This window comes from Buteo buteo, chromosome 10 (genome assembly GCF_964188355.1).
Source record: "Buteo buteo chromosome 10, bButBut1.hap1.1, whole genome shotgun sequence".
NCBI classification, from domain to species: Eukaryota; Metazoa; Chordata; class Aves; order Accipitriformes; family Accipitridae; genus Buteo; species Buteo buteo.
Window position 1 is genome coordinate 30,995,816 of NC_134180.1, and position 23,274 is coordinate 31,019,089.

General features: G+C 36.5%; 1 protein-coding gene across 3 annotated transcripts in view; it reads right to left on the reverse strand.

Annotated features, from left to right (window-relative positions):
- Positions 1 to 23,274, reverse strand: part of DNAJB4 (DnaJ heat shock protein family (Hsp40) member B4) — a 29,187-nt gene that overhangs the window by 4,450 nt on the left and 1,463 nt on the right. The window contains exons 1-3 of one of the 3 annotated variants that reach the window (XM_075039167.1): positions 13,264 to 16,444; positions 5,334 to 5,619; positions 1,325 to 1,899 (exon numbers count right to left, since the gene is read on the reverse strand). In XM_075039167.1, coding sequence (XP_074895268.1) covers positions 1,325 to 1,899; positions 5,334 to 5,544 — 786 coding nt within the window. In that variant the 5' untranslated portion in view covers positions 5,545 to 5,619; positions 13,264 to 16,444. Of the gene's footprint in view, positions 1 to 1,324; positions 1,900 to 5,333; positions 5,620 to 5,771; positions 8,468 to 13,263; positions 16,445 to 23,274 lie in introns of those variants that run through there. The other 2 variants (XM_075039168.1, XM_075039165.1) reach the window with 2 other exon arrangements.

A 23,274-nucleotide genomic window follows, 5' to 3' on the forward strand; every position in this document is an offset into this window, starting at 1 on the left:
TATTCTCTAGAAAGGTCCAGCTTCTCAGTTTCCATTGGAAATTTAGAGTCCTGTTCCATTTTTTGTTTGTTTACATTGCACACGAGTTTAACACACTATCAACCTATATTATATCAAATTGCAGAACAACATTTAAGTGTCTATAAGCAGAGGCGTATCAAATTTCACAGCCATCTTAGGTGAGCATTTGTGATTCTCAAAGAAAAGCAAATAACTATTTTGGTGCATCAAAATTAAAACATCACAGGCCTTCTCCTGTTTATCCAATAGTTTGTTTTCATTGCTAGGATCTCTGATAATAACATTTTGATGCCTCCAACTTCACCTAACTCAGCACACTTAGTCTATACTGATAATGTCCAATTTACATAACAATGCAGTGAGTCTAAATAGGCTTTTATTTATGAAGGAACTATATTACCCCACATCAACATTAAATATTGTCTTTTGTCCCTCCCTCATGCTATTTTAGGTGCTTTACCTCACTTCAGATGTATTTTTAGTTAAGAAGCTTTCAAGAAGGGAGCTCATAATGTACACAAAGAACTTATAATGCAAGCAAGAGTTATTTCTCCACCTAATGCTAATTGAGAAAAAAAAACACATCACAAACACTCAGCTACATTATCTTTTAAATCATGACCATGTCAAGGCTTCAGACCCTTAAGAACTCTGCTTAGTTGTCTTTCAGATTTTTCCTTTTGAAAGCCAACGTGCTTTGACTTGGAACGGCATTTAAAAAAGCTATACCATTTTTGTTGTTATATATAGCTCCTATAACACCTGTTCACAATAATTTATCCTCATGAAATCAATCTCTATGTACTTTGAAATCACACTGAAATAACTTATGACATAAAAAGGCAGACTTAGAATTTGTTGGCAGTGAAAATATTTAAGACATTTCTACTTTGTCCTACAGAAGTAGCAATCATATCACAGCAGTAAGAAGCATACTATATGGAACGTGTTTGTTAATTGTATTTGTGTTTGTTACTTCAGCCTAATACATATTTAGCTAGAAAGGTAAAGTATGAAGATTTAAGACATATCAACCTTTACTCTTACCCTTCCACCCTCATTCTGTTCCACCCCTATAATAAACAACTTGAAATAACACTCCATTTTTATCAAAACAGCTATTGCTTCCATTATAAAAAACTGTGCTCTGCAGCCACATGTTGACTTTACAAGACTAAAACTATAAAAAAAAAAACAAAACAAAAAACAACTCCACTGCTGCCATACAGCTAGTGCAGCATAGCCACTGTATCGTATTGTAACAGGTTTAAACATTTAGAGTTCTACCAAAAGAGAAACTTACCTCCCTTAAGCTGATCTTAAGAGGATAGATGATATTTGATCCATCTCTCTTGAAGTGAGAGTGAGGTTTATCTTTAATGATAAAAACAATATCAGCTGGAATTGTGTTGGGTGTTTCATCACCTTCTTTTGGAAAGGTGATTTTGGTGCCTTCTTTCCATCCTCTTTTTATCTCAATAGTAAGAATTTTGTCCTCTGTTCGGACACTTCTACCATCTGGGTTAAGCCTTTTACGTGAAATCCTCATCCTTTTTGTGCAGCCATGATAGATCTCTTCCAATGACACTTTAAGTTCATGGATCACCGGGGGATCTTGTTTACGACGTAACTGGCTACCAACTGTATTCCTTTCCCTGGGAAAACCATTCATACTAAAACTAGTGAAGGATCCAAATGGATCACCATCCACCTCCATGTCTTCAGTGTCTCTGCCACCAGGCATCCTCCTTCCAAAGAAGATCTCAAAAGGATTTGTGCCACCAAAGAAAGCTGCAAATGTAGCATGTGGGTCACCATGGAAGGAGTACCGGAAGGTACCACCCTGTCCATCAGGTCCTCCAGCTCCTCCTTTCAGACCTAAATAAGACAAATAAGCAAAGTTAAAAACAAATCAAATATTAGTATAAGTGTCCTGGTTTCACCTAGTAGCTGGTATAGTGTTATGTTTTGGGTTCAATGTGATAAGAATGTTGATAATACACAGATGTTTTCAGTTGTTGCTAAGTAGTGTTTAGACTAAGTCAAGGATTTTTCAGCTTCTCATGCCCAGCCAGCAAGAAGACTGGAGAGGCACAAGAAGTTGGGAGGGGACACAGCCAGGGCAGCTGACCCAAACTGGCCAACAGGGTATTCCATACCATGTGACATCATGTCTAGTATATAAACTGGGGGGAGTGGGGCTGGGAGGGATCACCACTCGGGAACTAACTGGGCATCAGGCGGCAGGTGGTGAGCAACTGCATTGTGCATCACTTGTATATTCCAATCCTTTTATTATTATTATTGTTATCATTATTAGTTTCTTCCTTTCTGTTCAATTAAACTGTTCTTATCTTAACCCATGAGTTTTACTTTTTTTCTGATTCTCTCCCCCATCCCACTGTGGGGGTGCAGGCAGTGAGTGAGCAGCTGCATGGTGCTTAGTTGCTGGCTGGGGTTAAACCACGACAATAAGCTTTCCTATTGTAGCGTGTAATGATACCAGAACTGATGAGTCAAAAAGGTCTTTGCAGTAGAGCGAAAGGTCTCTTCTTCACTGAGGACTCACCATCAGACTATGCAGTACCAACTAGTAATTCAATAGCTTGAACAGCAACAAAGTTTCTGAAGCTCTAAAATGACTTCTACTTCAGAAGAACAAATATTCTGACACTGACAATTTTATTTCATATGATTGAAGCCAGTTACTCAAAGAATTAGCATCTTAAAACAGAAGGCAGGTCTGCTTTACTGGATCTTTTCTTGTTCTGCAAAGTCTTTTAGGAGTTGCATCCCTCTTCAAGATCACTTCTGGAGAAAATTATGCAGTATCATATGCAACATTTTCCATAGTCTCCATAGCTCAGCTTTAACTCAGTATTGATTAGCTTTACCTCTGTTTTCCTGCAATTCAGTTTGACTAAAAGGTAACATGCCAATAGTCAAGCAGCCATATGTTCAATTTAGGATCCCAAACTTATCACAGCTTGTGTTTCTATGATATAAAACAGGTAAGAAACCTGGGAACTCTTCAATGCAGCCACAAATAAAAATAGCTTGGAAATTCCCAAGACCCATCTGGGTACAAAAATCTTGTATATACTGTCACTGTCTCTGTGCAAAAAATCAGAATGTTCTCAAATAGCTTTGTTCCTTCTCTTCTGTCTTCCACAAGGAGAAATCTACATCTCATTTATTGCTGATAAGATTTCCCTTACAATTCTCACTGGGTATTCCCTTGTACTTCCTGCTCTCTCATTCCAAATCTAGCTAAAATCAATTTTCTTAAATGCCTCTTTCTCAATAGGTAATCTCTAAGTATTTCCTTGTAATAGTCAGTGCTCTCCTGTACTGACCATTTCAAGATACCTTCTCTAACCTTCAAGATGAAAGGCTAAAAGTCTTCTTAGGAGACTTTTATTTCTAAACTTATGTTTGGTTATTTTATTTTTTTTTTCAATCTTACAGCAGCTCAGCACTACAGCTGCTATCCTACTTCCATAGCCATAAAAATGTGAAGACTTACATTAATGAAGCATGTGTTCCCTAAATTTGAAAGAGGGGTTGTTTTTGTTTTTTCTTGGCTCAGTATTTTAGACCTTCTATGCATAAGCTTAATACTGGTTATCAACAGTAACCAAGTAATACATTAGACTGAGAATGCTTCCCCCATTTCAATACCAGACCATATTAAAAGTACTTAGCAACATGTACTACATCCTTCTGTCACAGTACTGTTAATGTCAAACAAGCAGATCAGTGGATTCAATCTGTGATAGTAGAAGGACATCTCCTGGAATAGCTAGTCAAAAGTTATTGAAAGTACATCAAGTTCTTGGTTGTAAAAACACTAAGGTTTCCTCCTTCCTCCCACCCCACCCCACCCCTTTCCCTCACAACTACTAGTTACACTCTCAGATGCAAGTGAAAAGCTTAGAGAGCAACAAAGGCATCAGGAGGTATTTCCAGATTCACTGTTCTAAAAAATTCATACTTTGGTTTAATATTATGCCCCAAATAAATAGAAATCTACGTTTTGAACCTCTGTCTTTAAGTATGCAATACTAGGATGCCGAAGGCTGCATTGCTTTATATGCTTTACTTCAAGCTCTTTGGTAAAAGTGACTACAATGGTATTTTTGGGAAAGTGGTTAGGATGAGCTGCTGCACAGGAATCTAAAATGCAAATGAATCCACAGAGTAAATGGGTTTATAATGACATATAGAAAGGAGGCAGAGAGTGAGAAGGAAGAAATGCAAGAAGGCAAGAGACCCAAGAGGCAACAAAGGCCTCTGGTATCTACGTAAACACATTTTTCCTAGAATGTTTCAGTAACAGCACTGAGGCTTTGAACATCTGCAATGGAACAAAAGACCAAAAAACCTGCATCCTCTGTAGAAGCTGCAGGTCTTCTACATGAATTTATGGATGACAATGGTATTAAGTCCTACGGATGACAGAGGACCAAATTTTATTATGCATTCATAAGAACCTACACTTTTCCCCAAAGTACTACTATTTAATTGTCCTCCTTTATATTAGTAAAAAACCATGACCCTGAGTGGACCTACTTGTCACTGCAGAAGTAATTATTTCATGTGGAATTTCTGATACCATACATTTAAGGGGAGGGATGTTAATGACTTCCTCTGTTCCTCAATCATAAGACTGAAAGTCATGCTGGTCAAAAATAAAAAAAAGTCATCCTCTCCAGATAACCATTTTAGGATAAATATGACATTTCTGAGGCCTCATTCTCTTGGCATGTTATCACTGTTTACAATTAAAGCTAAAAAATTGTTCTGGTATTTCATGACATCAGCCAAATTCTTTCCTCTCCAGGCAAGAAGCCAAGGACAACTACGGACTGGACACCTGGGCTTCAGCTCAGAAGGACTGTCCTGCCCAGATCAAGCAGACTGCCCTTTAGCAAAAATTTAAGAAAAGAATACATCTCTTTTCAACTGCACCTCAAAAAGTGCTATGGTAAGGGAAGACAGCAGTAAGAGATCCCAGAAAAATATTTACGGGTCATACGAACGTTTTCAATTCAGTAACTTTTTGCCTGTCAAGTATCTGGGATTTTTTAAAAAACACAAAAACACATTAAAATAAGAAATAAAACTAGATCAGCATTAAAACTCTGCAATACATTTTACATTAAAAAAGCTGATGAGTCAAACTTCCAAGCAGTACAAATACATTGCCTAAATATCAACACATATCATGTTTTCGTGCATCATCTATGCTTATTTTGCTTCATTCAACATAATGAAAGCGACCAATCAGAGTATAACAGAGCCATACATACCTTCCTCCCCAAACTGATCATAAATGTCTCTCTTTTTGGGATCACTCAGCACTTCATAAGCTTCTGCAATCTCTTTGAATTTTTCCTCTGCGTGGGGAGATTTGTTTTTATCTGGATGCCATTTAAGCGCTTGTTTTCTGTAAGCCTTTTTGATATCCTCTTCAGAAGCCCCTTTTTCAATTCCCAGGATAGAATAATAATCTTTCCCCATCCTGAGTGTTGGAGGAATTCAGATTTCCCTTGCTATAAAGAAAGCAGTGTCCAGTGTCTTAGCAACGTAGAGATGCTAGAGAAAGAAAAATGAAAATCAAATTTGGAATTGAAACAAACAGAACTGTTACAAATCAAGAAACTCTCCAATACATTAAAGAAACACTAGAAAGCTTCTCTGTATTTCACTCCTTCCCCCGTTGCTCATTTATAAATAATTATACACACTGAACAAGATACAGCCCTCTTTAGAGTCCTCCCATCTACAGTACGTGTCTCCGTTCTTTCTAGAACGACAAATAATACAGGACGTCACTTCCCCGACTGCCCCAGCTGAACAGTCTGCACAGCTTTCACTCTCCCTCCCACACGCACGCATGCGCACGCACACACACACAGAGAAAATGCTGAACTTCTATTTCCTCCCTTCTCAAGCAACTAGAAAGTTTAAAGGTTTAATAGTGTGATATAGTGTCTTTCACCACCAGGGCTGAATCCAGTCAGCTCTAAAGACGTAACTGACCCTACAAAAATGCAGTAGCCCATATAAAGTAATTATAGCATTTTACTTCACAGTTTCTATAGAGACAGCTGTACATACAACTGTTTTCCAAATGTATCAACATGGATTTGTACCCCTTCCAGCAAAGACTATGAAGTATTGTACACCCAAGTTAACTACAAAACTTCAGAAAGTGTAACCTCATTTATTTAAAAATAAAGCCACCCTAAACCACAGTCAACTGCAGCCATGTACTATTAAGCAGTAAGAAATCAAATCTGAGCAAAAAAATACCACTCAGTTTACCACAACTCAAGTCACTCTAAGCAGACAAAAACTGTTATCCCCCACCCCAGCCTCCTTCTACACAAGAGGCAATATCAAGATTATTATACGCATACGGCAATACATCAAGCAAATAGCTTTCCTCTGATAAGATGTTAATAACAGAAGAATACCTGGTTCCTACAAATTTGTTTTACAATACATAGTGCAAATTTTACTACTGAAGTATTTCTCTTGCTCTGCAGAGGCAATGGTATGAAGTTTCAGCCTGCAAGACTTCTTTTGGATCTTAGTTACGAGCTATAGGTCAAGAAATTACCCCTACTTATCAGTATGGCAATAAATTTCAAGACTGATTAGCATAGCTTGAAAAAGAACTCCTCCCTGGAACAAGTATTAAAATACACCAGTTTTGGTCATATCTAGAAGTTACCTGTATGAAGACATTTCTAGGCTCAGTTATGAAGTTACTTGTATGAAGACAATTAGGGTCAATTGCCTTCCTTCTACTGATAAAAAAGTTTAAGAAAGGCAGTGTATAGCAGCCAAGGGACCATCAAACTCAAGTGGAGAACACTAACCTTCTGATTCAGGAAGCATTATATTTGAAGCTGTTTTCCAGAACCTGTTCTAACTTAAAAGGGGGCTGATCAGAAGACAGAAAATTTCTCCTTAACCAGAGTACTACAAAAAGATTTGGGACTTCCCCCCCCCCCCCCTTTTTTTTTTAAAACTTGTTGTCCCCCTATTCTTCACATTGTATCTATTCTTTTCCAATTTCTGCAATAGAATTGACTAGGTTCCCTCAATGTATCCAGGATTTGCTTAATAAATATATTTTTTTTTACATTCCCCTTGGAATAGGGGTAGAAAGATGAAGACAGAATAAAGATGAGATTTCATCACAATATTTGAAAAAGCAAGAACCTTTGCATATCTGTAGTTACTATTTCAAATGTAACAGAGGCCAAAGGGTATTGAAAGAAGGAATCAGCTCCCCTTGCCACCAAATCTCTTAGGATTTACTTGCATTTTTGGAACACTGAGAGCCACAAGGTTACAGAATCAATTACTTTTACAGGTGAAGGAGGAAGTTATTTCATGTGGAGCTCATCAACAAAGCAAGTCTTTTACTAATTACCCTTTTCTTTTTACCTTTCTTTAAAAAGTGCTACTTTTGTTAATTTACAATTAGCATTTCAGATAAATTCTTGTAGACACATATCCTAAATTCAGCATTTTCTCCGCTATGGAGTTCTGAAAGCAGTAGGTACAATAGCTTAAATTAAAACAGGACTTCAATTGATTTCATGTATGATGTAATTCCACTAAGAAGCTACTTTACTTACACATTTTAGGAGGCAGTTTTAACCTTACTGTGCTCAAGAAGTGGTTGCAAATATGACAAATCACCATCCACACCCTGCAGTTATGATCCAAACTACAACAGCAAACAAATTTCACCACTATCAACAGTGTAAGATTTAGAGTAGCCTTAAATTCTCTTGCAAAACTAGAAGTACAAGGAGTTGTTATGCTCAGCTGTGCTCCCATAGTATGGTTTGAGCAACCTCTGGTGGGGTCATAACTTACATCACTTGAAGTATTCCCTCCAGTGATAGTCCAAGAAGGACTCCATGATATTTGTGTCATTGTGTTGTCATACAATAGAATTGTCAGAACAGCAATAGCTCAGTAGTTTCAGGACTATTTTTCATTATGTTTTTCAAAACCTCTGGTCGATCAAAGAGGCAGAGGATGCACACACTAGTTTAAAAAACCAAGGTATAAGAAATTTTCCCCTTGGAGAATATTACATTAAACACTTACCTCTCCTTTTAAATATCAAAAGAATATTCAAGGAGCTGCAATTAGCAAGGTTTAGCACACCCCTCCTCCCCCCTCTTTTTGTAAAACACAGTAATTAATTTCCCAGGTTTCATTAAAAGACCAAATAGTCAGGATTTCTTCTTAAATCAAAAGTTTCTTCCCCTCGAATGTCAAAACTTACAGAACAAATTCTGGTAACAACAGAAGTTACACTGGGACTTTTTGCTGACAATCACAGTAAGTGTTCAGGCATCCTTTCTCCCCCTACAGTGGGGAACATGCTATTCTGGCCTAAGTGCCAAGTTATACGCTAATTAGGTAAGTTATTCCCTAAAAATGAAATTACCTAAGATTCTGAGCAAGATGTACAGCAATGACTATACTACTTCTACTTCCTGCCCTTCATGATCTTCAGATCTTCATGTCAGGATGAATTTAGGCTGGAATCTCCTATCTTCAAAGACGTGATGGGGTAACTGAAGCACCTCCCTCCAGAAAGCATGTTCCTTCTTTTTCTCCATGTTGAGACCTTCCTTTTATCATATAATCAGACATCTTTTGGAAATACAAGTAGGCTACAGTTCCTCTCACAAGCTTATCGAGTTCTTTAAACAATTTGTAATAGATTGAGAGACATGACTCTCTTAGAATCAGTGAAAACTATTATTATTATTATTATTAAAAGACTAGCATGCACAAGGTGAACATCTAGTGATCATGCTAATGATCATTTGGGTACATCCGATCACACTAGCACTTCTTCAGAAAGTGAAATCGATCTGGTAATCATGGTAAGTTTTTACATCTTCTAATCTTCTAGTAGTAGAGCAGTTCAAGGACAGATAATAAGTCACAGCTGCCAGATTTTTAGAACTCTGAATATCTGATCTTTGCAATTCTTTATTGTTAATTTTGTTATTTTATCCCATATTCCTCTTCAGAGTTATTAACAAAAGAAAAGAAAGGAAAAGCCTTCATGCACTCTCAACAACAAGGACTTCTGGCACTGCAGTCCCTTCAAATAAGCACAGATAAACAGAAAACAGAACAGCTTTTCTTTTAAAAAAAAAACAACTACATCTTTAATTTTACTGCTATAGTCCTATCTTCCCTGTTACCATATACATCTAGAAGTGGAAGTATTTAAAAAACTCTTCTAGACTATGAAAAGATTCCACTTCCAATATGTTTGAATAAGATTTTGGGGTTTTGTTTAAATGCCTGAATAAGTGTCCCCTACGAAAACATATAAGGTCATCACCTAGTGTGCAACAGATGAACTTATTTATGGGATTATTTTGTTCTTTACAAGTTTCTGCATTTCTACCTTGAGGTCTTCCTCTTTCATAGTAGAGCTTAGAAACATCACAGGGCATTTTGTCAGTAAACTCATTTCCCAGAGTCCTTGCATTTCAGTCACATCTTTCTTCAGAGATTGACACCTTGTGTCCAAGTACCATGAGGCACCTGCACTGTATGCACACCTGCTCACACACAGTTCTAACTGTAGTATACTGGGATGCATGCTCACTCTCTATCTGGACTTTCACCTTTTACTTAAAGGAGAGGTGGTTGCTATGATTTGATTTGTTTAGGGAACATTAACAGCACACAACCCAATAGATCCTATGTAGCCAAGGCTGGCCTCAGCTATGACAAGCCAGCAGTAGTGCATCCTGCAACCTACTCAAGCCTCCCAGAAGCAAGGCACTAAACTACATACGTATAAAATTAATAAGGCCATAATCTAAGACTTTGATTAAGAGTGCTCCTGAATGAGTGCTAAGCAACTTCTCAGACATACAATCCAGTAATGCACTTCACTGTGACACCACCTCAAAAACATTATAGATAAAAAAAACCCACCATCAATTAGCTACCTTTCTTCCTCATTCTACCACATCAACATTTCTCTCACCGATATATCACATGATGAATTAATTAACCATTTATATCATCAGTTCTTTGTTTACACAATCTTCAAATACAACAGCTGCATTCCATTTCAGGCATACAGAGAAAAAAGTTTTTATCATCACTGTAGTATCAAATGGTATACATGAAGCTTTTGCTTACAGTCAATTCTGTAAACCAATTTTCTGCCGAACTAGGTAGTCTCAGATGTGTCTTCCTGTTCTCCTAAGCTACTTCAGGGTACTCTTATTATGCACGGAAAAAGTCAGCAGCCTACATTTGTTCAGCGCTTCTTTACATCCGTGTTATTTGTTACAGTCCAAATTAAAAAACAAATACATAAAATGGAAATTTCAGTTCAAGCTTTTTAAAGTTGACTGGGGAAAAAAATTGGTGAGTCTTCAACTGTAACATATTACTAAAAAGCTGAATAAACTATTGAAAAAATTTATTAATTCTCAGGAAGACTGAATAGAATTTTGAAACCATACAGAACTTGCCTAATAAGCCCACTCTTATCTACAGAGGATTTTCTATGTTCTTTGATTAAAAACAAGAAAGTGGCATTCACTTTTGTAATACAAGACTTTCTAGACTAATTTTTAGATTAAAAAAGGAACACTAGGAAGCTGAAAATTGTTCCTTCAACAGTTCACTTCTGAGACTGAGTTTGACTACTCATATTCAGCATTCCACTTGAGCTGGTATTTCAGTGAAATATTTGTTGCTTTAAAATATCTTTCCCATTATTCTCTCTGAACAACCATAGTTTAATTCACATACATATGGACAAGCGCTATACATCATAAGTTTGGCAGAACACTGGGAGCAAGGTCATACCACTTCCAGGTCTTAGAATAGTCACATTGATAAATATTAACTTTGGAATTAGTTGCTTTCTTTAAAGAAACCTTCATAAGAACAACTGAAATAAACTAGGGAAACATTCACAATAATAGTTACACCGAACTCAAATTCTAGATTAATCATAAATTAGCACCAGTATAAGGTTATTTTAAGGAAAAGCTTCTAAGCAGAACAGCGTCATTATTCCCTGAAGTATCTTTAGTTGAATAAAAATGCTCATTATTTCCTTTACGTTAAGCCATTTCTTCTGCATTCCTCACCTATTAAATCTCAGAAACAAAACTGAAAGACAGGACTAGATCACAGAACAAGTTAAAGAGCAAACAAAACCACAAAGGCAAATTCCAGACAGATCACAACTATAAATACACATGTGCACATAAATGTCAAGGGAGAGGAGCCAAATCCTTCCCCGGAAAAAGCTCTTTCACAATTAAGTATCACAATATTTGCAAACCACATTAATTAATGTAATAAATTGGCATTTGTCTACAATGGTTTGAAGAAAGCACATCCATGTACAATAGGAAAATTTCTTATAAAATAATCCATTATTTTCCCAGAGAATAAAATTTTGACAATGCCTTTTCTCCCCATCTTTAACTGCATGTAGTTGTTGACTGAGCTACGTTTATACTTTCGGACTATGAACAAGACCTTGTACATGCAAACCCCACTCATGAATTCATTAAATAGTTTCACTACAGAACTATTCAGTAGCTGGTCTCATACACACAAATAAATTTTAGAGTTTACAACAGAAGCAACAAATAGTTGATTTTTTTTATATATCTAACAGAAAATGCAAAGTGAAACCTGCAAAGCCTGACAGTTCTTTCTAAACAGTCAATGGCCCTAAAAGCTTAGCTTCATTTAGTCACGCACTTCATACCGAAGTAACTACCCAAATTTATCAAATTTTTACTTCAGTTCTCTGCAGAAACATGCTGCTACTGTGACAGAAGTAAAAAGCTCATTGTACATAAGCATTGTGGGGCTGATTTCACAGCTAAATAAATAATCACAAAAGAAAGTGAAATACCACATAAAAACTTTTAAAAATTAATAGAATTACAAAGTTACAATAGACAGTGAGATTAACTTTGTTAAAGAGCATACTTGAGTAACTAGGCATACTTATTTTATATTTCTATATTGTATACATTATGTCTTTGAGACACTGTAGTTGTAAAAGGTTCAAATTGAAATGCACCTCGAAGTATTTACGAGTTTGTGTACTACATGCATCATAATTTCTTTCCTGAGGCACATGCAATTCACTGACAATTGAAGCTTACATTAAAAAGACTTGTTGACTTTTGGTTTCCTCACAGATGTAAAAGGAAGAAATGTAGTGGGATAGGTATAGTCATGCTTTACAAAAATAACTGGCTGCAATTAGAGATATATCTAAGTCACTGTGAAACAGTACTTCATAGAACACATGCCTACTATACTTTCTCTATTTAAAAGTCAATAGTATTGTCCGGAAAGATCTGGTCTCATTATTTTTGGTTCAAGAAGAAATACTAAATGAAACCACGGGATACAAAGTTTTCCAAGACAATTAAATTCATTATATTTAAATTATATCAGCACTAGCATCAACAAAAATATTTTCTATTTTATATTGACAGTATCTGCTTCAAATAATGTTTATAATATTACTGGAATATACATGAAGTTATGCTCCTGCCAACAGGCCAAAGGACATGTTATTAAGGTCTTCTGTGCAAAAGCTTACTTTAAATATACATTCCAGAGTTGACATGAATTTACAGCTCAAGTTCAAATGTTAAATCTCAAAACACATACTGCTATCACCCAGAGAGATACTGTTACCACTTCTGAACTTTCAAAATGAATTTTTAAGCCTATAATTTATGTAGCCTTCAATTTTATTTGGAAAATCTACATGACAAGACAGCAGGCACCGTTAGCAATTTTTATTTTTTTTTAATCAGTTTTATTTTTCTTGTTACTTTTGTAACAATAGACCAAAAGCTAGGAGTGCTATGCACAACTGAAAATGTCCATCATATTTTCACATTAAAGCTTACTATCATTTACTATATATTAAGTTATAGGGTTGAGCTCTTCAGAAAATGATTACTCCCACTATATATGTTATGACCCACATTGAAGTACATACAATACTAGAAAAAAACACAAACCTGATCTAAATCTCAAGTAGATTTTAATTAAACATGGTTACAACTATCTTCAAAAACATGACTAGGAGACTAGTAATACATCCACACTGATTCTTCATCACAACATAGCATACATATGTCATTAACATAAAGAATTGCTTTCTCATACCTGATTCCTGTCTATTAAGTCACAATCTCTATTACAGCTGAAGAACAAAAATACACTTGGAAGAATTTTCCAAATTTAACTTTCCACCGCTGAGAGGGAGTGAACATCTTCTTGCAAGGAGGTAAAATTCTTAGGACCCAGCTATGATGTACTGCATTGATGAAATCTCAACTAACTCCCCCTTACTTCACAATGGTGTGATTAGCTACTTCAGTCAAGTAGCAGACTGCACTTAAAAAAACAAAAGGAAACATCTGAAGTATGGTCACACAAAGTGACAGACACAAAGTATTTTCATCTACAGATTAAGGCTTCCCTCTTCTGAAAGAATACAGATTCCACAAGCGCATTTCAATTCCTTACTTAGACTCAGTGTCCATTTCAATTTCCACCCACATAAATTTCTGTAAAAGGACTCTTCAAAACAAGTTGATTGGTCAACCACAAAAAATGCCAATCATGCAAAACATTTAACAGGTTCCCTCACATTACTTACTATGCCTGTTTGCCACACTCACTATTGCAAGCTTCAAGTAGTTAGCAACATGTTGCCATACATACTTTTGTAAACATCTATACAGAAAAGCATACTGTGCTGGTAAGGAGAAATATCTTCTCACTAATGTTACTGAAAAAAATCAAATCCATAAGGAAGCTGAAGTTCTGTTTCCTCCAAGAAAATGTCCTGTTTTGACAAGTTCTGCACAATTTACTATTAAGTTACTGGTTTGGGGCAAAGAAAGCACAAAAATATAGTAGTCAAAGTTCCTTCTTTCAATTTTACATATCATAAGCCTGGATTTTTGTCCTAACTACTCTTGGTTCTGACTGCTATCACTCAGGAATTTATCCACGACTCAAGGAATTCCATCCTGAAACAGCCCATATGCAAATGAAAAGTTAGACTTAATCACAGATTTATCACACTGTAGCAGTCAGGTTTCTGACTCCCATGCCACCAACATTCCCACGTTGGTTATATAACAAGATATTAAATATGATGAACAGTTTAAGGTTTCATAATTGTTCTCTGTTTCCCTCCAACACCAGTTGCTTTTTATTTGATTGTATTAAGTTTTATAGCCTTTCCAGTAATTAAGAAACAACATGCTGTTACAATACAAGTCTTTCAGAGTCTCAAGTGCTAACATACTCAGATCCTGAATATGTTTTCAATATTGTCACACAGGAGTATTTTATTGGTTATACATATGGTTTATATGTATGCCACAGGCTTCCATGTTACACTGTTTTCTCAGCATTAAGAGTATACCACATAACAAAATGGATATTGTTTATAAAAGGTAAAAAAAGTACTGATTGTCAAAAAGAATAAAAAATTGCTTGTTAGCCACGAAAAAAAGCAAATGAAATGTTAGGAGGTACTAGGAAAGAAATAGAGAACAAAAGAGAAAACATTATTATAGTATCACATGAACAGTACAGTACATCTACACCGTAACACTGTGCAGTTCTGCTACCCTCAAGTCCCTCAAACCAAGTATAATTTAAAAAAAAAAAAAAAGTTCAGAGAAGGACCACAAAAGATGATCAAATATATGCAAATGTCTCCACAGGAGAAACAACTGAGGAGGCTTAAGTTCTATAGTCTGTGAAAGAGACAGGAAGAAGTCACAGAGGTCTACAAGGTCTATAAATGATGGAGAAAGGAAGAGGAGGCATGAACTGTTCATGGTCTACTCCCATCTAAGCCAGAGCCACATGAAACTAGCGGAAGCCAGTTTCAACAATGAAATTAAGAAGTTCTACAAGTGATAGAATTCCCTGTCAAAGTATACTGGAAACTAAAAAATAGTTTCAGTGGGACACTGAAAAAATACTATAAAAGAGATCCACTGCAAGTTTCTTGACAGAGAAGCCAGAGCAGGAATTCTCTGAACTACAAATATTTGGAAGCTAGGAAGGTAGAAAAGAGGACCAAGTGTTTGCTGTATTCTAACTTTCCCTGAAGCATCTACTTATGACCACTTTCGAATGCAAATTACTAGGCTAAACAGACCACTTAGTGGACAACCAGTTCAGCAATCTCTAGATGAGCACCTTCATTAGATTCATTAAAATTTCAATATAATGCAATTCAGCCACTACCATGTTCTAAAGAATGAACACTTTCTAACACAGAAGCTTAAAATGTGAGCATTGGCACTATGTAATCAACATCAGTGACACACAAATGCTGTCCAAATGTATGGGTTCAGCCAAGCACTAAAGGTCTGCTCTAACTAATGTATTAGAAGAAAAGTGTTTAAGTACTCTTTATTCTAGCACGCTTCCTTATCATGTAACTGGAGTATTGTTTTGTATAATGTTTTCAAAAAAATATTCAACTCATTAGTACCGCCAGGAAGGTTGGTGGGATCTTTTTGGTTGGTTGTTGTTTTGGGTTGTTGTGGGGTTTTTTTTGGGGGGGTGGGTTAAACATACATACACTAGAGGCATGTTACTTAACTGACTTGAAATTACAATCCAGGGTACCACTTGCAACCACGCTGCCTCCTCCTTCTCTCCTGCCACCTCTCCATCTGTTACTAAGAAACAAAGCACCAGTTGCATATAGGCTCTCAGACAATTCAGACACACACACAAAAATATTTAAAAGATCTGTAGACCTGTACCCTCATTTTCCTACCCGCACATCTGTTTATTATACAAACCTTGGAAAACAAGCAATGAATATTAAGTATATCTGTATTGTTTTCCATCTAAAGTGAAATAAAGAAGGGTGTTGCTTACAATAAACAGACTTTTTTTAAACAGATATTTAGTAACACTTGTAAAGATGTTTCTAATATTCTTGTTTTCAGTAAAAGTGAGGCTTAATTTGACATTAACATTCAATGGATTCAGCCCCACTCTTGCAGCACAGAAGGGGCAGAAATCTCCCTAAAAGTATAGAGACAGAATAGCCAGCTCATACACTACTCCTTCTGCAGTCCAGCATTCTCCACCCCACAGACCAGGGCCAGCTGGCACAAATCAAAGTAACATTTGCTCTGGGGTAGCTGAAACTGGACACAAGGCCAGCCAGCTCAGACCTAGGAACCATGATTGGCTCCCTACCAGTTCTTCCACCAAATGAATCCTGGTATAGGAGAACTTCCGTGACCTAATAGTAGTGCTATGTACTGATTAACAGGAAAAGGACCATGGAAAAATAGTGCTAGTTTCCACAATAACTCTTGCTGACTTTCCTTCAAGAAACTGGAACAGAAAAAGATTTTTTTAAAAGGCATTTTAAATGCGTTTGTTTCAATACCCTACATAAAGTTAGTTATCACCCAGGAAACATTAGGATGAGCAGACTGTTTCATTTAATATCTATTTCAATGGAAGTAGCGTACAGCAGCTCCTCTTCAGCCTTTCACCTGTAGAAAAGGGAGGCTATCTGCCATCTATAACAATTTATTGGTGTTTACCTTAACTATAGTAGCAATTCCTTCATTCACAGCAAAGGAATCCTAAGGGGTTTCTTCCACCAAACAATATAATTAACAACCTAGTACCTCAGCAAAGAGGCAGCAGCAGAGAATTCAGGGCACCTGTAGAATAAAGATAGTCCCTACAGGTTAGCTGTTGCTAAAAATCTCTGGGAAGTTGGCACTGGCATGACTCAGACGTGACCTGATCTGAACCTGAAGTCTTTCTTTCCAATGGTTCTCAGCCTATCACTAAGTATTTGGATTCATTCTAATTTAAAAAAATAGCCCCAACACACTGCCAGTTTGGAACATTCATTAGTGGAATATAACACATTATAGAGGTATTTTCCTAACAGTGACGATACTCTACAGGTTTATACTGAAGACTGATAGGTTCATCTAGAGTTTTATCACTACTGCAGTCATGTTCCATAATTAAGGAACAGACAGAAGTCATGTCTGCAAGTTATTTTTTCTCCTTTCAAAAGTATTAGATTTTTTTTCTGACATAATTAGAAAGCTACCAGTACACAGAACAGCTGAGAGGAAAAAAAACTGAATAAACATGATACTGATCATAGTTATGGGTCACATGTAAGAGGGGGAAGGGTAGGTGGAACATGCCTGTACAGTCCCTACCCATACTCTACTTGGTTATTTTTTTCCCCATAATAATGACAAAAATTAACAGTTTCCAGTAGAAAATAAACTATTTTCTCAGTCCTGATGAAGAGAGGAACTGCAAAAGAAGTAAGCCACTTGGAAAAACGACTCAGCTACATTGTATTGTTTTCAATTGTTGTTATACTCAAACAAGATGAAGGTTATTAATGCATTACCAAATAAGGAACTGCACACATTTTTGCTGTGGACATGTGATCACACTGTTCTTACATAAGCAAAAGGAGATGGTCACACTAGATGCTTTTTCCAGAGTGTGCTTGACAAAATACCACCCAGCTGCTCTGATTCACACAGCTAGTTTTACATGCAAGGCTGAAAACACACACCCTGAACTGTTGTATAAAGACAGGAATTTGAAAAGGAGATGTCAGAACAACTCTGTTTAACCTGAAAGGAGAACATACGTCAATAAGAATGTACTACTGTTCACCTACAGAAGACAGAAATACAGGCAGCCCTAGTTATATTTATCAGTATCTGCTGTAATAGAAGTAAAAATAGTTGCTCATTAGCCTTTCAAATGTTTCAAACACATCTCATAGCTCCAAACAGGTTTCTTAGTTGTTTTTTCCCCCTTAGTCAACCTAGAAGAGTTTGGGGAAAAGAAGATGGAGGGGGGGGAGTTTAATAGACCTATTTTGCAGTTAATCTCTTAAATGACTTTATTCCTCTAGATTAAATGGTGCATGCCTAGCTAAGAGGTAAAAGAAGGTACAACAGGGGAGATGAACTATTAAGCAGAAAAATGTCTAGGTGTTCTAAAGCAATAATGCTTTAAAGCGATAGCAAGTTTCAGCATCTATTCTACTAACAGACTATAGAAATTCTATAGTTTCGTGAAAATTTTCCCTCAAAGTCATAATAGAAGTTCAAACTTTGCATGGTAGCCAGTCCTAGAAAGGCATTTTGCTGTAGAAAGTGACATATTTTCTTTTTAACCTTTTTCCTGCCCTTCTGGAAAAAATGCAGTACAAAGAACAGTGATGAATTAAAGGACACCTGCAAATAAAATGTGTCATTTTCATGACTATTTAATGAAAACATTACACAGAATCAGTTCACTCATAGGACAATCCTAACAGACAACAACCTGTACAAAGGAAGTAAAAGATCTCCTCTTTATATTCTCTGCAGAAAATACCAATCCATAGCCAAAAAGTTTACAGGTGCATGTTTTTTTGTTTAAACTAAACTTATGGAACCTCCTGTGTTCTCACTCTTCACCAAGTCGTATAATGACATCCACATCACTGATTTTTTTTAAGCAATATCAGAGATTAACCCACCAACATTCATCCGTTTCCAAGTCTATGCAGCAGTTATTGAAGGCTCATTTTTAAATACAACTGGGCTTCTGATGATTACACCAAGATACTTTTCACCAATAGATACTGAAGGGGCAATTAGACTACAGCTTTCTCTAAGGTGCCTTTGGATATTAATTTGTAAAAGAAAAAATATCCTTACACATTCACAAACTTCACTGCAAAAAAATTTTTTTTTCCCAAAACATACATGTAACCCTTACAATAAAGTTTAAGGGTATTTTCAGTTTAGGTAAGCTTGTCATAATCATGGTTTTATGGACTGAAAGGACTAGGTATTTAGAGCTTCTAAACCATCTCTTCCATTTTTCCTTCCTCACCCTCAGAAGAGATTTAACTTTCTGTGCTAGTTTTTTTAATTCACACTACAATATATGCACAATTTGGTAAAAATAAGGTGCTCTGACTCACAAATTAACAAGTACAGTTGTTAGCTGTAACTAAATAGTATCAGAAAGAATACTACTAGGGATCAGGCCTATGTAAAGGGAAGTAAACCAATCTCTTTAAAGTAATCAAGCTTTTCCCACTTCAAGATGAGAATTCTGAACACTACTGCCTTAATTCAACAAAATACTTATTTACACACTTATTAACAGGACTTTAACGCACATTCTTCAGTGCTCTGCTAATACAGGGATACAGTAGACACTTCTATCCTCTACAGCTACTACTGCATTAATTATTTGTTCTCCCTTTCAAAGTCCCTCAGCCTCCATCTCCGCCTTTCTTAATCCCTATTCATATGCAACTTCCATGCCTAGCTCCATCAATCAACTTATTTCAAGCTAGGCCTTTCACACTTTTTCTCCCCCTCATCGTCCTCCCATCTGGGAGGAGTTTTGCAGATGTTAACAGCAAACAAATTCTCTGGGCTCTCCTTCCCATGACATCCACACAAAAACATCCAACCCCCTTGAACAAGTCGGATGCTGAAGACTGATGACCACATTATCACGCTGACTAATATTATCCAGCTGCCTTTTTGCATTACATTCTTTCTATATGGTGATGCACACTGTCTCACTGCATACTTCAGTTGTATTTAAGGAAGAAGTGCATGGTCTCTGATTTATCCTTCTGTATTTGTGACATACCTAATGCAATGGTGGCTTAATGCAATTTGATATCCTTCCATAAGCTAGTCAAAATTTTAGAGGCTAGGTCATATTAATCTTTTACTGCTCAACTGTTCTCAAGCCTAGAATCAAATTTGCTGGTAGACCTCAACAGAAACCTTGGGGCAAAGACCCCTTCTTCCCTTTTAAGTTTTACTATTAAATTTCCTTTCAGCAGCTCCAACCTACTTCTAGCTTTAAATCAAATATGAAATAAGATTCACAAGATTAAAATGTGCAAGACAAGTGCTCTAAAGAATCTACAATTTTTACACAGCTTTTCTTCAAATACTTAATACAGTAAAACTTCCGCTAAGAAAAGCAGCATGACTAAAGGTAAGCCAAAGATTTGGGAGTTTTTGAAACTCAGGATATAAAAGTTGGTACACAAGGGACCAGATATGGGCTTACAGAGCAAATTCACTCTTGCCCTTCCCTCAGAAGCCAAGAAAGCAGCTGTGTTATCATCACCGAGTGAAGCCATATGTGACAGCAACTGCAGCAGAGCAGGCTGCCCTTCCTCTTCAACACTCCCATCCTCTCCCACAAATACTTTTTCCTATCCCCTCCAATTCCTCAGTAGCAACCCATGCCTCTGCATTTGTCTGGAATGAAGCATAATAGGAATATTTGCTGACTAGGAAGACACAGCTGGTCACCACTTGGATCATCCTGGGTAGGTGAATTCTGCACAGTAATATTATTTCAGTATTAAAAACTGTTCCCCTTCACCCTCATCTCTCTTGAAAGAGAAGATAATTATGAGCATTGTGTAGATTTTGTAGACAGTTTAAGTTATACTTTAATGTTACAGTTTTTCCACCAATACATTCTCATTCAGATCCAAATCGTGGATCTGAAATTTATAATTACTACTTCAGTGCACATGTAGCAAAATGAAAGCTCATGACAGATCAGCAGTTGTTTGGGTATAGAGCACATGCTGAATCTTCTCTCAGTAGTTATTTAAGGGAGTTTTCTACTGATAATGTTGCAGGTCCCGGATGCCCTTTGCCAGTGAAGGAGCACCAGCTGACAGGATCTTAATCAGCAGATCTAAATCTCCCAAAGTGATGAAATCATCAGAAACCAATTGCAGATTTCCCCAAACCGGCTAACACTTGCAGAAAGCATAGCTGGCAGATGTAAAGCTATCACAATGGTTATCCTTCTCTGATAGTTAGAGACCATGATCACTTTTCCTATATAGGTGTTTAGTGTACTGAGGAAAAGCTAAACAAAACACCCTACCCAAAGGGTTGCAGAGGCAACTTTATAAAGAAATGTAATCCTTTAGTTTATGACCCTGTGAGACGTCTCCTTACCTGTACTAGTAAACCACTTCTGTCAGGACTGTCATACCCTTTGGTCTGGTCACCACAGATCAAAGGTGAAGTCAATTGTTAAAGGGGAAAAAACCCCAACAAACCTAACAACCCAACAACAGAACAGGACTCAATGCAAGCATGCACTGAAGTGTCTTAGCTTATGCAGAGGACTGGGGTCAGTTCCATACTTTTACATCTATGTTTTTGCAATACTTGAACTAGCTAATTCAGAAATACCCCGAGTACCTTTTGGTAGAAGTAAGGATTCCTTCATACACACAATATTGGATTTAAAAAAAAAAAAAAAAAAAAGCCGGTTCCTTTGTGTTTTTTTTTCTTCCCAGAACTCTCCATTACTTAAGTCTGTGACAATCCACACAACACATAAAAAGTTTTCTGACTTGTCAGTTTTTTCATTTAAACTAGCTACTTCTCAGTAGTTACATCTACCAAAATGTTGCAGTCTGACAATTACTGAAAAGAATGACTATGGCCTGAAAACCATGAGAGATGTCATTATCTAGTAAGTTTAGTTAAGGGAGATACCTTCCTCCAATCGCCAAAAGAAATACTTAAAGACATTTTAAAACTCCATATTCTCTGTTACTTCTTATGCTGTCTACTACCTAATTACTAAAATTCTGAAAGATAAGTGGTAGATTACTATACATCCTTCTTTAGTAAGCATGAGTTACTGTAGAATTGAGGCTTATTTTACACAGCAAAACCAAAAGTTCTCATGTGCTAGCAGCACAGTGCAAATATTCGCTTACCAATCTACTACATTTAATTTCTTAGAAGGCAGATTTGAAAAAACAGGCAATGAGTAATTGTTGCAAGTGAGAAAGCAGAATAACCTAGTGTATGCTGCTTTAACAAGTCAGCAAAGCACTTGAAAGAATATTGCCATGAGCACTGTTAAAGGGTTAGATCCTCACCCCACTCCATTAAGAGATTAAAAAGAAGGAATTAATCCCACAGGGATAATTTTCTCAACAGAAGTATCATTTAATAAAGGGAAATGGAGATAGAGTGCTTGAGACATGGGTTTCTAGCAGATAGGTTCTAAGTGCCATCATGGGAAACAGATAGAAGCAACTCTCCAACTGTTGATAAAGGTCATTAGATCAACTTAGGAAAGGTGAAAATAAGGGCATAATATTTATACAGCATATAATATTTAAGATCTTACTGCTCTGTAATTTGATAAATTTCATGTTCTAACTATCTGAAGGGCCTAAGAAATACAGTGACTTCAAGAAATTGGAAGACTGAGGAACCATATATACTAAATATCTCAGCTTTCAAATGAAGTATCACCTCAAACAATAGTAAAAAGCTGATAAAAATTCCAAAATTAACATTCACTTATCATTAGTTGTTTACGAATGCAACTAGAACACTTACAGTACCAGACAAAAGCATTTTCATTAGCCCAAGGCATTATAACTGCTTCAAAATAACACCAGTGTTATACAGCTACTGGCTTGTCTCACAGAACTTAGCAAAGAATCATTAGCCCATTTTGTAACAATAAAAAGCAAAGTACATAGATGCTCCTCCACATTTTCTAGTAAATGAAGAGCTATAAAAGACATAGCCAGTAGCCAGTATTAGCTTCAATGCATCACAGTCAGCCACTGTTGCTCAACTGATTTATTTGCATAGTATTGGCTAGTATACATAGCCCAATTCCCAATAACAAAGGAAATTAAAAAATAGTTCAAGGTCAAATTATTGTTTAGAAATAGCAGAGTCAAGCATAAAAATGAAGTTCCCACTTTCCAAAGCTATTTTTGCTTTCCCCTCTGCCCCCTGCTAGCAACACTATATTAATAGGAAGTATATGCTAATTCTTCAGAACAGGCTTTTTCAGCAGAAGTATTTCAAAAGCAAGTTTCACCTAGCTCTAATTATACTGCTAGCTGCCTAGAAGCATGTAGGAATTTTAATTTTGTGGAATATACTAATCTTAAAACCATTCTGAGCTATATTCAAAAGTTTTATAGAAGGAAAAAAATCTAGCCCGTATTTTCAGCTTCCTCTGGTGAAGTTACATGGACTGGAGATGCAGGATAATCTGACCTCAGCAGCCGCACTTTTGTATTAAGGTCTA